This window comes from Neodiprion fabricii, chromosome 6, assembly GCF_021155785.1.
Source record: "Neodiprion fabricii isolate iyNeoFabr1 chromosome 6, iyNeoFabr1.1, whole genome shotgun sequence".
In the NCBI taxonomy this organism is placed as follows: domain Eukaryota; kingdom Metazoa; phylum Arthropoda; class Insecta; order Hymenoptera; family Diprionidae; genus Neodiprion; species Neodiprion fabricii.
In genome coordinates, this window is record NC_060244.1 from 26,686,810 (window position 1) to 26,704,592 (window position 17,783).

General features: G+C 37.4%; 2 protein-coding genes and 2 long non-coding RNA genes across 6 annotated transcripts; 3 read left to right on the top strand and 1 right to left on the bottom strand.

Moving 5' to 3' along the window:
* The first annotated feature begins 119 nt into the window (after positions 1-119).
* Positions 120-11,300, top strand: LOC124185801 (transcription elongation regulator 1). 3 transcript variants are annotated; one of them, XM_046576924.1, is made up of 18 exons: positions 120-870; positions 1,715-1,973; positions 2,080-2,160; positions 2,286-2,489; positions 2,584-2,815; positions 2,898-3,104; positions 3,186-3,389; positions 3,574-3,802; positions 3,888-4,123; positions 4,214-4,371; positions 4,464-4,672; positions 4,831-4,981; positions 9,377-9,814; positions 9,897-10,127; positions 10,217-10,483; positions 10,575-10,652; positions 10,766-10,989; positions 11,148-11,300. In XM_046576924.1, the coding sequence occupies exons 1-18, from the start codon at positions 716-718 to the stop codon at positions 11,149-11,151; spliced, it is 3,567 nt and encodes a 1,188-aa protein (XP_046432880.1). In that variant the 5' UTR covers positions 120-715; the 3' UTR covers positions 11,152-11,300. The 3 variants fall into 3 exon arrangements, with proteins under 3 accessions (XP_046432880.1, XP_046432883.1, XP_046432884.1); XM_046576927.1 differs by having other exon boundaries at positions 121-870; positions 2,289-2,489; XM_046576928.1 differs by having other exon boundaries at positions 122-870; positions 9,918-10,127.
* LOC124185819 lies at positions 706-2,396 on the bottom strand. The gene is made up of 2 exons (XR_006871483.1): positions 2,262-2,396; positions 706-2,166 (listed from the first exon to the last, which is right to left on the bottom strand). It is a non-coding gene; the product is annotated as an uncharacterized LOC124185819 (long non-coding RNA).
* Positions 7,376-9,369, top strand: LOC124185818. Its single transcript, XR_006871482.1, has 2 exons — positions 7,376-8,293; positions 8,552-9,369. It is a non-coding gene; the product is annotated as an uncharacterized LOC124185818 (long non-coding RNA).
* An 843-nt stretch (positions 11,301-12,143) lies between the features above and the next one.
* Positions 12,144-17,772, top strand: LOC124185802 (flocculation protein FLO11). The gene is made up of 8 exons (XM_046576929.1): positions 12,144-12,568; positions 13,894-15,850; positions 15,968-16,283; positions 16,401-16,471; positions 16,577-16,770; positions 16,855-16,982; positions 17,061-17,285; positions 17,365-17,772. Exons 1-8 carry the CDS (start codon positions 12,409-12,411, stop codon positions 17,536-17,538), a joined length of 3,225 nt encoding a protein of 1,074 aa, XP_046432885.1. The 5' UTR covers positions 12,144-12,408; the 3' UTR covers positions 17,539-17,772.
* The last annotated feature ends 11 nt before the right edge of the window (positions 17,773-17,783 follow it).

The window sequence follows — 17,783 nt, forward strand, 5'->3', positions numbered from 1 at the left end:
TCTGCGCACATTGACGATATTTCGTACGTTTCGGCAATCAGCAAAGGGGCGACTGGAAGGGGAAACCCTGGTCATATTTTTTCACTGCTATAATATCCCCTAGCCAAAGACTACTCGGATTGCCAAACGTCGGTAAATGGAAACAACATTTTTGCGTACTTACTTTTGCGTGGACGAATGCTTACGCGCATTCTTTAAATATACTGAACATTTTGATCTAAAAAGCTGTAGTTAGTTTCGTGAGTATAATCATAGGTGAAATGTTAAAATAATTAGCCATTCTATACAAGTCGCTATAGTTCTGGACGAAACGAGTCACGGACGAGGATGGCACGAATACTTCAGCAGAATAGAAATTATTTATAACTATTTCACCATATACCTTGCTGATAAAATTTTCGAAGAGCATTTTGTGTGAAAAGTTGAATCAATTTCATTTACTGATTTAGTGATAATTAGAAACGATTGCAATAAGGGTTTCCAATTTTCAATTGGTAAAGAAGGAAAATGGTAGCGCCTTAATCAAGGGTAATTTCTTTCTTGGGTTGGTAATTACGTGTTTACTGCTTGCCGCTTGCGCCTCGCGCTGGAATAGTGATTTGTTTGCGGCGTTTCGTGCTTCGACACAACGGCAAAAGAAAAAAAAGATTTGCTTAATGGGCGTAAATAGTTTATAAAGCAGTTACCATAATTTTTCACGATAAATTAACACACTATGGAAGTAAGCAGTGAACAACCCGCTCCAACTATGGAGCCTGCCGCTAATACAGAGCAGGAAGCCACCGAAGAACCTACAGAGGAAACAGAGGAGTACAATTTCGATGGTGACGACTACAGGCCTTTTATTCCGCGAGGCCGAGGAGGTTTTAGGTAATAAAATACCGAGTCGAAATTTTAAACTACTCGCCAATTTCCCGACCACCTCGATTAACCTCCTCGCAAAGATTTATTGAAGTTCGAAGAAAGATTTCGAAAGCAATATTCACTCCAGAAAAATTACAGCAATAATCATAATAATAACGAGGACGTCATGTGTTATCTGTACACACACATGTAGCCATGGAAACAATTTTTTTTTTCAACTGAAAATGATTAATATGGATGTTATTCTGTTACACTTGGTAAATTAAAAGGGAAAACATGTTTCAAAAGACTTATATTCCCACACAAGTTATCACCAAAAAATCTAAATAGTCTGGCAAACAGATTGATACATGCTAGCAAAAATAAAATTTTTATCTTTGTAAATTCCAACCACAAATCAGTCAGAAGTTATTTGATTCTCATGATTTTCATTTGAAATATCCAGACAATATATTTATCTTGTAGAGCTGACATTTGAGAAGTTCTGATAAATGTAGAACTGCGAATTTGAAAAATGATTTGCTTCCGTTTCTTTCTAATTCTCGGTCGCACTAATTCTCTATAATATTTAATTCGCAATCTTGTAACAGTTTTGTATTTGTTTCCAATCTTGTCAAGAGTGGGACTGATTATTTTGTCTGATACTTTCTTACTATTGTTTACAATTTCCAGCACAATTCACTCATATTTAAAATTGACTTAAAATTTTGAATGTACATTTTCTCAAAACTTTGAGCTTTTAAGTACGTACTCAATATTCTGATATTCATATTTATGACGTTGATAGATTATCTGTAATAAGTGATTCTAAGTGCATAGGTAATCACCTTTTTTTATGTCTTTATTTTAGGGGTCGGGGTCGGGGAGCATTTGACTTTCCAATGAGAGGTGGGCCCCCTAGATTTAGAGGACGAGGATTTGGCCCACGTGGGCCAATGTTCAGAGGAGGAAACAATGGGTTCCCTTTCGAAGGTCCACCGCGTCCCAATTGTCCACCAGGCCCTGGAGGACCACGTTTTCGTGGCCCGCCACCATTCGATCCAAGCTGGGGCCCTATGGGACCCCCTAATTTGATGGGGCCTCCCAACATGATGGGACCACCTGGAATGGTAGCCTGTTTATTCGAATTCTGAGAATGATCTCAACTCTTGGATGATCAATGCATTTGTGAAATCGTTAAAGATTATACTAATTTTCGTTTGTGTCACTTTTCAGCCCCCTCCACACATGATGAACGGACCTCTTGGTGCTGGCCCGTATGGTCCACCGCCTGGAATGGGACCACCAAGCATGAATGTACGTCTGTAATTAATCGATAAAATGAGGATTATCAGCTGAATGAAGTTTGATATTCTCACTTGTGGCATGAATATCTTATGTAAGAGTAAACTACTTACTGGTAAATGATAATCTGTTTAAAGCAGGGAGCACAAGTCGCCGGTCAGCAGACTCAACAGCAGATACATCAATCGCAAACAAACATTCCAGGATTAGACCTTAATGGTGAGGTATGGGTTGAGACGAAAACTGGGGACGGAAAGTCATATTTTTATAATATAAGAACAAGGGAGACTACCTGGACCAAGCCTGAGGGACCAAATGTTAAAGTTATGGCACAAGATCAGGTGGGCATTCAGAATTTGCGGTATTCCGTATTTCCTTATTAGTTTCACATACTTTCACCTCCTAACGTGGTAAAATTCTTATGTAATATATTAGTTAGAGCAACTGGTACATGGCGCTGCTAAACAAGGTACTGGATCGACAACGCCAACAGGTACAATACAGTCTCAACCGGCTGAAACACGAGTAACACAGTCTGGCGAACAAGTAACTGGCAGCTCAGAAGCTCAGAGTCAAGCTGCTACCTCAACACCTTCTTCTGCAACTACCGCACCAGCCAGTGAACCAACCGACACAAGTGTACAGCCGGAAATAAGTCAGACAAATGGTTAAAATTATATATAATACGTTATCTTACATTGTTTCATATACCGGATTTATGAAGTAACGTAAAATATAAAACTTTGCAGCATCACCATCGGCTGTTAGTGCACTGGCGACTAACGGCACAGCAAACATGATGCAACCACCACCAAATATGCTGCCAATGCAACACAGAATGCCCACCAATCAGTTTGGAGGTCCTATACCCACTCCGTTTGGAGCAGCACCTTTTGGCATGCCTCCGCCAGGCTTCCAGGCGTTTGGAAATTATGGACCACCTCAAACAAATTGGGGTAAATAATTTTTCTTGGCGCGAAATTTAAATTGTGTTATGAGCACATTCATTTTCAGCGAACGAATGTCCTTTTATTCAGGTATGCCACAAATGCCACATGGAGTTATGACTCCTCAGACTGGTGTTGAAGATCCCGCCATATTGGCACAGATAGACCCGGAGTTAGTGGCGTTAGCATTAGTTTGGACTGAACATCGTGCACCTGATGGCCGGATGTATTATTATAATACAAAAGCAGGCGAATCAGTTTGGGAAAAGCCGCAGCCAATGAAAGATTTTGAAAGTACGTATATCAATACTCAGGACTAGAAAATCGGGAGAATCACTGCACGAGTTTATAAATTATATCCAAAGATTTTCATCAATTTGTGATTCCTTCGATTCCGTCTGTTTCTTGGAGTAACAGGTCACATTTTGATACCGACTATTACTAATATGCTACAAACCTTTTCTTATCGAATTTTCAGATGCAAAACTTGCCATACGACAAAAAGCAGATGACATAGTACCTGCTGGAACTCAAGACGTGCCGATCAAACTTGAGAAACAAGAAGAGAGTAGCCCAGAGACCAAAGAAAATTTCAAGGAAACTGAAAATAACAAACAAAAGAAAGATGAAGTTGTTCCCAAAGAATCAGCTAAACCACAAGATAAATCAAGGCCGATTTCTAGCACTCCCGTTCCTGGAACACCATGGTAACAATTGTCTTGTTCAGCTGTATATATTAAAAATAAACTTTCCTATTTGTTATTTAATATTTGCTATGTTTTTCATAATTAGGTGCGTTGTGTGGACTGGAGACAGTCGCGTATTTTTCTATAATCCCTCTTCCCGAATATCAGTGTGGGAAAGGCCCGAGGATCTAGTTGGACGGGCAGACGTTGAGAAGCTGATTGCCACTCCACCAGATGCTGTTGCTACACCCAAAAATCCACACCAATCAGATTCTTGCGAAAGCAGTGACGAGGAACAGCCAACACCAGCTAAAAAACCAAAACAAGAAGAAGTTGTTAAAGGTATTTAATCAATTTGCCGCAGCATATGTAGATGGCAAAGTTATCAATATTACATACCTGCTGTTTGTTTTACATTAATGTCGTTCTCAGTCATCCCTAAGGAGGAGGAGGAAAAGGAAGGAAAGAAAACTATTGACATAGGTAAGGAGGCTGCGATTGAAGCAGAAGTGAGGGCTGCTAGAGAGAGAGCCATTGTTCCTTTGGATACAAGAATCAAATCATTCAAAGATATGCTAGCAGAAAAAGATGTAAGTAGAATTTGCCGTTGTTCTGTGACAATCAGTTAACTTTCAATTGTTGACGATACTTATATTTTTTATTCGACCCTGTTTGGATTCAGGTATCAGCATTCAGTACGTGGGAGAAAGAGTTGCATAAAATAGTATTCGACCCTCGCTATTTGTTGTTGACATCGAAGGAGAGGAAGCAAGTCTTTGAAAAATATGTAAAGGAGCGAGCTGAGGAGGAAAGACGAGAGAAGCGAAATAAAATGAAGGAAAGGAAGGAACAATTTCAGAAGCTTCTCGAAGAAGCTACACTTCATGGAAAGTAGGTTACTGACTTACTGTATATTTTATGATGAGATATGGTATTCTGTATCATCTCAACACCTTCATTCTATCATCATGATCCCAAAAATCTGGCATTGTATCTGGCATTTTGTGTCACAGTTTAAACTTAACTTTTTATATTTTATGTACAAACAGATCATCGTTCAGTGATTTTGCTCAAAAACATGGCAAAGACGACCGTTTTAAAAATGTGGAGAAGATGCGCGAGCGCGAGAGTCTGTTCAACGAATATCTACTGGAGGTGCGAAAGCGGGAGAAGGAGGAGAAAACGGCTAAACGAGAACAGGTATGCCAGTTGGAATTATTCAGCATAACATAATACTGCCGATTGAAAGGCCAATTTTTTTACAGGTATTACTTTGAAAGAAAGTAATCAACGTTTTGGCAAAATTCTAGAAAATCAAACAATCGAATCATCATTAGATCACGCATTCACAGTTTCATATAAAATATCTTGTTTTTTAGAATTTAATTAGGCAAATTAAGAATATTTCGAACATTTTCGAGTTTCGCTTCTTGTTCTTGATTCTCGAGTAACTCAAAGTTTGTGATACTAAATCTTTCTCGTTTCAATTTGAAGACCAGAAACTTAGTGTAAGACTGCCAACTGATTAAGCTCGATTAACAATAACATATATAATAATCTTTACTACGTTTTAGCAACCTTCGCATTTTTTTCAGCAAGTATGTGAGCCTAACATGTTATACAATAACTTACTGCCATGAAATCTGATTTTAAATAATCCTCAGGTCAAATAACAATTCACCACGTCTCTGTTTTTTGTTCTATCTTTTGCGTCCAACAGTGAAAAAATACGACTTCATTTGTTGTGATTTTAAAAGTATTTGCCAATGTTGGAAAGCTTGCTAAAATTCCTTTTCCAATTATATTAAGTAAAAATTGGCATTGCATAACTCCAATGACTGTGACATACTGGAAGCTACACCATGAAAAATGATGTCCAAGCATTTTTACTATCTATTCAAACAGCATACATTTAACAGCGTTACAGTTTCCTGCATGCAGAACACAAAGGTTTGTCGTATCACGTGAGACTCGGATAATTTTTTGGTAGATTGCAATCGAGAGAATGAGATGTTGACATAAGAATGGTTGGTGAAAGACTTGAAGTCACTGCCCATGCCTAATTTAATGAAATCTAAACATTTGGAGGAACCCTGATGTGTTTATTAGTATGAATTTTGCGAGGGAGTAATTGGTGGAAGTTAGAATGATAAAATATTGAATGATTCGTTACAAATAATGTCGTATCAATCAGTGGGCAGTAACTTGTTGTATGAACATTGTCTACAAAATTAATATACTTTTTGTACTTTCAGTGATAATAAACAATTTTTTCAGGTTCCGTAGGTATGTTATTATTTTGTTCCAATTGAATGATTTTTAATATTAATTCCTAAGGGCAATAATAACAACAGTGATATAGTTATTATTAACGAACGAAGAACACACATAGGAAGAAATGAGAAGTAAACTCTCTACTCTCTAATCCAATCTGTTTGATGAAAAATCTTTCCATATATATAAACAATCATAAATTGTTGGGAGAGATAGAGAATAAATAGTTGGTATATGACGGTTCCTTATGTACTTATGTGTTCTGAACTCTCCACTTCAGTCAGGAGGCAGGCAGGGCAGGTTCCATATGTGGAGTGGCATGGTTCTGAAGCTGGTTGGTGGCATGGATGATGTCATCTACCATCCCCACCTACACTGCGTGGCACAGTTGGCACACCCTCGCGCGCTGCATTCTTAACTCCAAAGCAGAGTCATGAGAATGAAACAACTCGGTATTTGTATATTAATCGTAATCCTCGTTACTTGAACAAAAACAAACAAACAAACAAACAAACAAAGAAAAAGAAATACAGATTAACTTCTCTCAAATCAAAATCATTCTTTGGAAGTATCAGATGAAAATAGTAATGAGTTCCCATTGAATTTCAAAAGTAAAAAAATTATAAATCAATAATATCTCTTAGGTAGCGCAAAATTCATTTCCCTTAATTATATCACATTATTGAACGATAGACATGATCCATTTTATCGTGGTACAATTATCATACGAATTAACTATGAACATACTATTTTTGAAAATTTGGGAATTTTTTCAATATATAATACTTCTTTTTGTACATATAAAGATAATTTGCATTTACGTAAGAATGGTTAAAACGTACTTTTTACCTGTACCGGATGGCTTCCAGGGGATTAACTAAACTGTTGTCTTTTCTTTGTAGTTTACCAAACTCATAGCAAATCACGATTATTTGGATAGATTTTTGCACGACATTTAGAGTTTGAAATTTGTATTCGATATCTGTCACACTTCCACCCTCTGAGCGATGAGATGATCAATATTTTCAGATATATACTCTGAATACCCCAAATCACCGTTATTAGTTATATCATGAATATGATTTAGAGGAGCGCCCGTAAACCAACCAGTACGTGTGGAATGAAATGTGTGGTTACTTGTGGATTCATACTTCGCGGATAGAAGTAATGCTGCGGTTCATCTATCAATGATTCAGAAAACTTGAATGAGGTATTAATTTTCATATTCGAGCAGCGTTTCATCTGTAATTTGACGTTCCACGTGAAATAACAAAATAATGCTGGCGATATCAACTTTTTGAGATGAAAATCACCTCTCATCCTTTCAAACTTCGTTGCTGGAGTGAAGATCTAGTATTGAATTGAGTTGCGTGCACAGTAGTCACACCGAATATGGAACACTAAGTTGAATAGAATTAAATACTCGCGAAAAGTGAATAGACTCGGCTTTATACATTTTACAACAAGTTTATCTAAGACACCTAATTTTCCAAATGGAATAGCGGTAATCTGGTCCAGGCCTCATTAATTGCTATAAATTGAAATCAATTTCTCATTAGTGTGAAAAATGGAAAGTTTAGCCACTGTTATATACCATTTATTTTCCTTGCATACTGTAAAAATATGATCCATAACAGTTTTTTTTGTCATCGTCGAATTTCACTTTGTCACATTTTATCTAGTAATTAATTAAAATCAGCAGACGGAAGACAAAGATGTCTAGTATTAATATAGAAATTCCATTTTTTTGACGTAAATAGAAGATAAAATTTTGGTTTACCTAATTTAACCATTCTTCCGTTGATGTTGAATTACGTCCCTATTCTTACAGCTCAATGTTGTCATAGAAACTCATTCTATGAATTTTATCAAAGTTATAAGTTTAGTGTAACTTTACGTGGCTTCGAGCGAATATTAATATATAACTCTGATCGGTGTGAAAATAGTCTTATGATTCGATCACATAGTATGATGATCCCCACACTAGCAATTAGAGACGACAATTTTCTATAATCTCAACACAAATAATTTGTACCGTATTTTTCTGACGACATAAAACAATTCAGGATAGTACTTCCCCATAATGCAGATGTACATCATGTGACATTTGGTATACATCATTTCAGCTGGTAACTTCAAAAAATATTTCACTTCCTCGTTTGCGGGTTCAGATGACATATTTCTCGGCATTACCATCTACTTAAAATTGATTCCGAAGAACTGGAAAATTGATATAAGGTGAGGGAAAATCCAGAAAAAAGGCTGGCGATCCACACTATTGATAAAGTTTTATCAACGGCGTGAAAATCGTTGTTGAGGAATTTTAACTATAAATAAAAACCGAGATAAAAAATATTTGAATTCCGGTTGTTAGAGAGTCATCATTCAAGAAAAATTATGACTTTGTAAACAACGGTAAAAAACGATTTCTTGAGTACGAATAATACCCAAATAGATAAATACGGTACATACTACTTTTCCTCTGAAATTTTTTAGGATTAGTCGACCAGTTACATCTTTAATGGCAATGTCAAGCGCAAAATGTGCCAACGTCTTAATCTATTGGAATGGTTTTCTTTTGTCTTATTTAAGTATATATTCCTTCAATAATTTTCTGTACATGGTAAGAAGAGTTAGACAAAATGGAAGTTGAAATATCAAGGGCCAATTTCAGGTTACATAACTAGATTTAAAGATGTTCAGGCTGCTTCGACGTTGATGTAATGTTACGAATCTGATTATTCGAATTAAAATCTAGATTTGTAAACTGAATGACCTGTGTATTTTAACATTGAATAGCTGATACTGATGATTCACTAATGATACTTTGATTTTCAGCTTGGACAGCAATTAGGATAAATATATTTATTTTGTACACCAAGTTATCATTAAATAGATCCCAATGTTGCAAAGTGCATTCTCTGCTCGTATCAATCGACGCATTTTAAAATACATGTATATTGTAGCATTATAAAATTGATGATGACTTGGGTAAATTGATCATTTTTACAGCACGGAATCATTGTGTTTTTTTCAGCGAAAATAAGCAGCTCATTACTATAAAATAATTCAACGAAAAATCAAATAAAAATATAGTATTTATTTATCGTATTTGACTGATATTACAACTGGCTTGTTTGGTGTACGTTCATGAAGTTCTTTTTCCTTGTGGCATATGAAGCTCTCACATTGCAATGATGAGCAAGCTTGATCGAATATGTACAGCAAACAAACCAGGAAAAATGTTTACTTAAGAATATGTAAATAACTCAAAATCAAACCTTTCGTCAGCTGTGGCACTCTCATACTATTCATTTTCAGGTGAAAAAGGATTTTTTAACCATGTTGCGAGAGCACAAGGACATTGACAGACATTCTCATTGGAGTGATTGCAAGAAGAAATTAGAATCTGATTGGAGGTATAGACTGGTGGAATCTGCTACTGCTCGAGAGGACTGGTTTAGGGATTATATCCGTATACTGAAGGAGGAAAGAAAGAAAGAAAAGGAACGCGACAAGGATCATAAACACAGGGAGAAGGACCACCATAAATCTGAGAAGAAGGATAAAGACAGGAAAGACAACGACAAGTACAAAGACAAGTCCAAGGAAAAGGTTGATAAAGAAGTTACAAAGGAGAAAAAACAAAGAAGAACAGAACTTAATCATGAGGAGAATGGTAAGGAAAAGCTCACCGTAGAGAAGGAAGCTGGGGAGGTTGAAGAGCCAGAAGAGAAGAAATTGAAAAGAGATAATGACGTAAGTATTAACAACAAAAAATAACGAACAAACTTTTATACACCGTATATGGATTGAATCTCATTCTTCGCAATGGATAAAGATAAATAATATTTTACTGCAGAAAGAGGAAAATAATATTGCTTCCGATTCGGAAGAAGATCGCGAGAAGCAGAAACGCGAACGAGAACGAAGGGCTGAGGCCAGTTTAAGGGAACGCGAACGGGAAGTACAACGTACTCTCGCTACTCACCTCCGTGATCGGGATAAGGAAAGGCAACATCATAGGCACGCGGAAGCTGTTCAGCATTTCAGTGCACTTCTTGCCGATTTGGTACGGATCTTCTGTATTTCTGTCAGGTTTATGACACCGACTTTGTTTTTAGTAAGTTTCCGTCATCTAATATCAGTATGCATTTACAGGTTCGGAATGGCGATCTTGCTTGGCGTGAGGCCAAGCGACAATTAAGGAAAGATCATAGATGGGATTTAGCGGAGAGTCTAGAAAGAGAAGAGAAGGAGCGGTTATTCAATGAACATATTGAACAGCTCGGTCGTAAAAAGCGCGATAAATTCAGGGAGCTACTAGACGAAGTTGGAGCATCTACAGAGCTTACCACGTCCTGGAGAGATATTAAGAAAACTTTGAAAGATGATCCCAGATATGTCAAGTTTTCTTCTAGTGATAGGGTGAGTTAATTTGCAATTTTCAATCGTCGCACAGAAGTACGGTTTGATATTCACCTTCACTATTCTAATAAAAATCATTTTTTATTGGCAGAAATGTGAAAAAGAATTCAAAGAATACATCAAGGATAAACTAGTTGCAGCCAAAGCTGATTTTAGAGAACTTCTCCAGGTTTGTATATTTAATTTTATTCCCAGATAGTTGGTATTTAAAAAAAGAAATACTATGCAGATAAACCGCAAGACACTGATGGATTGGGCTCTGAGGAAATATTTTCGTTTCAGGAAACAAAACTGATAACCGATAAGACATTCAAAAAAATTCAAGAAAACAGCGCTTGCCTGACAGAAATTGAAGAAATTTTAAGAAAAGACAGAAGGTTCCTTGTGTTGGAAGCTGCAGCTGTGGAACGAACACGTTTGCTTATGGGTTATTTGGAGGAATTGGCTCGCAGAGGTCCACCACCACCACCTACAGCCTCAGAACCTTCTCGTAGACCAACAACAAAGTATGAATGATGATTTTAATGCAGTCATATAAAATTTTGAATTCTTTCAAATCCACATAATTCGAAAGAAAAAACATATTCATGGTTTTTTGTTTTTGAATAATTGTCACCTAGGAAACGCTTCATCACTTGATTTACATGAATTGTTTTTGTTGCAGTTAATATCAGCCACGTTGCATCATCGAACGAATAAGTCTACTATTACATAGACAAGGCCATTACAGTAGTTGGACCGAATTTATCAATTTATTTCCTAGACTAATATCGTAACACTGTATACATCTAGGGTAAAATAAAAACGAAACAAGAAATGAAGTGTGTAATTTCATTAAGTTTTTCCTTAATTTCAAAATTAAAACCAGAATAAGTTCGGCAGATATGCCAATTGATAGCGAAGACTCCCTGCAAAAACTGCTTATCACGTTTCAAAAATAATCGTCGTGAAATACTTGGATATCATTACCTGTATATGTTAGTGAAAAAAAAAGATTATACAGCAAGAATTACCGTGCTCTCGCGGTTGTGATTTTTACTTATTCGTTTGGAGGAGTAAAAATAAATAAAAAGACAAAAAGTGTAGCCCTCGGGTCCGTTCCCGCTCAAGGACATTCAAGGTCGCCGTGTTTATGACCGCTGCTACATATATAACTAGTCTTGAATAAAGCAAGGGAATATCATCAACGGGACAAGGAAGCGGTCCGTGAAAATTTATTCAATTCAATGTGTATAAAGGTCTTCTCTTTCATCCCACAATGGTATAATTAACGCGTCTTGTGTATACGAAGACGCGCACACGCGTTTACATTGGGACCAGTTTCGTTACGTTAAATTTTTTCCCGTTCGATTCAACTAGGAGGTGCGGATACCTGGATGGACAATTTTTATTCCTCGATACAAAAGCCGTGGTGAGCGAGCCTGGGTGAGGTCGTGGCGATTCTCGAATGTCGTCCGGTTTGTACGGAAAACGAAGGCCGGGGACCTCGAGGCAGGGCGAGAATGCGAAGAAGGGGCCTCCCCGTGACACACGACAATATCATTTTTTACTCCTTTTCTTTTACTTTGCTCGAAACTCCGAACGGCGTATCGGCGGCATAAGGCAGTTCTTACTCGCGGCCAGGTTCCACCTCCTACCTCGTTTCTACCTCTACCTCCTCCGACTGCCTCTACCTCCAGCTCGACGGCCTCGGCGTGAGTATCGCCAAGCCCGCGGGACGCGTGCTCAAGTGAAAGTAGGATTTTGCTTTCTACTGTTTAGTACTGAAATATGTTTTACGGACGTCTAAAATGACGAGTGATTCGATCGGTACGTGGTGTGATAAATTATCGAAATTAAACAGTGGTGAACCAGCGTATACCTCCTGCGTGATAATATATAATATATAAGTAAATAAATCGTAATAATATGCACTTCTGAGAAGAATGAAGGCGTTAACAACGGGTCCATCGGTGTATCCGGGTACCACCTTTAGCTGCAGATTTCTATTATGGGCACTGTTCTTTTTGTCGTTTTACTCGGGTACTCGAGTACACGGAAATGCGGACTATCGACAGGGCTACGACAGTCCGCGTATGCTCAATGGTAAATACCCCATGATGAACGCATTCTTGTTGTGTTGTAATTCGATAAATATTATTAAAATTACTCAGCTAGGCGAGACACTTTGGTATTAAATGTTCGTGGATTGACGCCGTTGCGTCGCCGATAGAAAACGATTTTCTTCGACCGAATTGAGCGGCCTTCGCGTGCGTCGGATTGTCAAATACTTGCCAATAGGTTGCTTGGAATTTTTCATACGTCATTTAATAGTCGGGACAATGATGAGTAACTGCGACTGATCCGAGCAAACTGGCCCTCAATTTTCAGAAATCCCAAACTTACGGTTTTGCCATTGCGTGTATATTCACTCCGAAAAAAATGATACGATTTATCTCAACACCAATAACGTAAAAATAAAGATGAACCCGCTGTACATCTTAGAGAAAGATAATTTGGCTTGCCTGATTATTACATTAGTTCGAATCGTAATCGTTCGCAACCGATTTCGATGACACGCATTTACATCTTGTGCGTAATGTGATTTTTTAAAATAAATCTGGCCTTTTGAAAGTGTCTGGTTATGAAATCGTTACGTAATAGTGCATCTCAATTTGTAAAACCTCGTTAAAATGTTTGTGTAACCACATCACAAAGTGTAAGGAAGTAAATCGTTGGAATTTTAAGTATATTACAAGCGCGCGATTCTAAACAAAAATACGGTGAATATATACGTATAAAAACAAAATCACATTATAAATATCATTTCAATTGGCGTTTTGTAACTTTATACTTATGTATTAATGTGTTGGATAATTTTTTTTTTACATTTCTATCTATACCTGTTGGCCTTCATCGAATTGTTTAATGATAATTGGCCAATATCTTTTACACTGGTATGTTAGGTATTCAAAATAATAATCATATACAAAAAACGTGTTACCCGTTGTTAGAGAATCGTTTCGTATTTCCGAAAATGATATTAGCTTGGTAGCTTTTGTTGCGTTACCTGCTCGAATTATTATTGAGTAATTAATGGATGGAATTATTGCAGTAATCCGTAACGGTGTCTAAAGTGAGGTGTTGCATATTGACGAAATTTATGTATGTCGCACGACACTATTATAAGGCGACTATATTAGGACGTATTTGAACAGTTTTCGTTCAGTACATGCTTCTAAATCAATTAATAATTCATAGAACGCATCGCAATGTCGATCAATTTATTGGGAAATCCACTTTTTCAACTTTCTCACAGCGTTATTAAATTGCCGACTGAATTACGTATGTTACTTTCACCCTCACTGCGTTTCTCTCAATTTTAAACTGTATGGATAAATTATTTTTGTAATTGTATAACTTACTTATAGATGCTCAAAGAACGTGGGGAAATTCATCTGAAATATTTCAATCGGCTGTAGCCCAGAGAGAAAATGACGAAGCACTTGAGTCCCCAACACCACAGAATGACAGTGCAAAGTTGCCATTGCGCCTGGATGAGAACAATATTATGCACGCTGAAGTCTCTTCTAATAACGATGAAGAAAACTACAGTGACGAATATGAGGAAGAACCCCATCATCCTTCTGAGTTAAAAACAATGTTACATCCAGCAAGTCCAAGAAATGCAGCGATAGATGGTGTAGTTGGCCAATCTCCTACAGCCAGCAGTCTGAATATTAGTTCCAGAGAATCACATGAGGATGAGGAGTATTTGGCAGAATATGATGCCTACTATTACTACGACGATGACGATAATGATACGGGCTTGGTACATCATCTGACAAATTCCAGTAATGTTGAATCTGACAAATTGAAGGTGGGAGCTAACTTAGAAGAACCAGATTACTCAATATCAGGCAATTTGACATACAACACAATGCATCGGAATAACTTCAGCGATAACGCAGAGATGGATGACGATGAAGGCACCTCTATGGAGAGTAGTAACAAGCATTATGTAGTAGCTTCGAATACCGCAAGTCAACTTCCTGATAAATCAATACTGATTGAAGAAGCGATTGTTTCTGTGGTAACAACTAAAAGCGTCGTTAATGGTACATTATCCATTCCAGTAACTCCTTTGCCACAAACTACTGAACAAATTTCGTCACCACCTTCGTTGACCGAAATTGTGGATACCAAACAAATGGACAGATCACAAACTACTGAAAATTCTATAGTTCTGGCATCGGTACAGACAAGCCGTAGTATTTCTGGGGCCAGGTTCTTGCCCTTCCCCGTTGTGGAACAGGTGGAGCAAGTGGCGCAGAATGTTAACAGCAACAATAAGGTACCAGGACCCTTGGAATCTACTGAAAGTATTATCGACAAATTGGATAGAGTGCAATCTGAGTTATCGAGTGGATTTTTCAATGGTGGTTTCAGAAATTCAGGCAACACATTACAACTGGATGTTTTACCGGAAACTGAACAAGCAAAAAAAAGTCGGACTACAACAATGAGGGTGCCTGTAATCAGCAAATTTGTACCGCGTCAATACAATGCTAACAGAAAACCAGTGGCACCTTCGAGACCACCTCTTAAACCAATAATCACTAGGTTCAATCGTAATGAAACCAAGTTGAATAACAGCCTTACTTCAACTGCAAAAAGCGCTGTAATAAAGCCTCCTCAACTGCGTCCGCCTGCTGACAAGACAAGCAGTAACGCGGGTAAGGAGGATACTGGCAGAATAAAGAGTGTAGTTGTACAAGATATTGCTGCATTTTTGCCACCTGGTTATAACATTGAGAAGGTGAAAAACGAGCCTACAGAAAAGTCGATCATCGATGATATTTTCGCAAAGGCTAAAGTGGATATCTCTTCATTTTTACCTCCGGGATATAACAGCAAGCAAAACGGTGAATCTGATCAGAAGAGTCAACAGTCACTGGCAGATAATGCTGCTAAAAAATCCCCAGTTGATCTTTCATCACTTTTACCACCGGGATACAAGCCGCCAAAACCAAGTGACGAGGATGGTAGTAACGCGACGTCCGAAAGTAAGCGTCCTCCTATAGACGACCTATTTGCGGTTTCAAAGGTGGATCTTTCTTCACTTTTACCACCAGGATACAATCAAAAAAAAAATAATGGCTCCAATGCACCAAGCGGTAAGGATGAAACAGTCAAAAACCCATCTGAACTAGAAAATGCTACGACTCCAGCTACTGTGTCAACAACAAAAACTGCGGGTATAAAATTAGTTTTTCCCAGCCGGCCTGGAGGGAGAAAACCGATAAATCGAATTACAACCCCATCAACAGTACATGCACAAGGTCCTGGTGGATTTAAACCGGCTATTCATAAAGGCTGGCCAGTCAGGTGAGATAAACCAGAGTTTAATTGTATCTTGATAGTTGAATAACTCAATGCTATTGCAAGAAAACCTGAGGTTCCAATTTTTCTGTAAATTTAAATTGTTAATTTTTAATGCTCCAGAGCAACAACGGAATTCACAGGATGGCCTACATCTTCGACGACTCCTATATCGATTGAAAAATTACTCGAGGCAGCACGCACAGCAACTCCTGATTCTAACAATACGTCCAGTACTGTAGCAGCAACCATGACATCAACTACGACGACTACTACAACGACTACAACAACGCCTCGACCTACTACACCTGGTATTTGTGAGGAAGAATGCGAAGTGGCTGGAACTATTCGCCTTGTTGGACATACAGTTTGGATACCTGAATTACTGGATAGTAATACCAAAGAGTGGAAACAACTTGCTGCTGAAGTGGAAAATGAGGTAACTTGCAATTAGCTTCGCTCAAGACAGTGAAAAAATATTGTCTTGTAATTAATATGGAGTTGTGTATAAATAATTAGATATCAAAAAATGAATAACATCATTATCGATTTTCAGATAGATTTGGCTTTTACTAAATCCAATACTTTGAGGAAATGGTACAAGAAAATAAGAATAGATGCATTCAGGTAAAGATTCTCAATTGTATCACCCAGAAAAATAGAGACTTTGGAGCAGACATAACATTTGAATTAAGCAATGTGAGTAACCATATTGAAACTCATCTATTTTAGCCAAGGAAGTATACTGGTTGATTACTTCGTGGAACTGAGTGAAATTGGAACAAAAATTAACACACAAGAGTTGAAGACAATCTTTCACGATGCTTTAAATGTACATGCATCGAACAATGACAATAGCTCAGAATCTGACAATTTATTAGTTCTCGGAGAGTTTACTATTGATCCTGCATCAACTGATTTTGTTGGTAAGATCGAATCAATGCTGAAATGACGATATAAATCATTATGTGTCGAAAAGTCATGCTGAGAAAGGCCTTTAATTTTTTTAGTTGTGCAAAAACGAGTCCTTCCACCACAGATGGCCAATGATAATACAATTATACCACAGTGGGCAATTGCTATTATCGTGATCGGGGTTGGAGGATTGCTATTTATAATAATATTCGGTGTTTTTGTTGTAAGTAGTTTTAAAATATTATCATCTACTTGTTAAAAAAGAACTCGTTAAAGTAATGACAAAGATTAATTTTTCTAGATGATAAATCGTCGAAATGTTGCTAAAATTAAGCCAACAATGCCTATGTTTGATGAAGAAATAGAGAAAAATATAATTCATAAAAATCAAACAACACCAAGGCGCAGGTCACTCGATTACCCAAAAGATTACTCAAAGGATTATCCAAAGGAATACCCTAAAGAGGACTTGTATGATATAGATGCAGATTGGAATGACAAATCTTTTGATGCCACGTCTAACAAGGTACTATCAAGTTATTCTTTTCTGCTGACATCCTCATTTCAACTGATCACTAATGGCTACATTTCACGAAAATTTATAGATGATGGTTGACGGACCATACCATGATTCTTCAAGATATAATTTGTACGATAGTTGGCGATCCGAATGGAATGGGTACTATTACAATGCCTCACGTGGGAGTAACAGAAGCCCAGGTTACGAAAGTACGACTAGCGTATCACGACATCGTCCAAATTATGACACAAACTTTTAAATTGAAATTAAATAACGACAAACACTCCACTTTTTTTGAGCATAAAACATTTGTATGGATTACCCAAGCATGTTGTTTTCTATTTCGACTGCCAAAATGAAATTATCATTAATAGTGATACTTGGAAATTATCATCACCATTTTGTATCAGATATGTTCACGAGTACTTTAACCGCAGTTTATGTAGCGGATATTCTAGAATCAAATTTTGATCGAACCTGTGTACTGAACTTTACATCAAATAT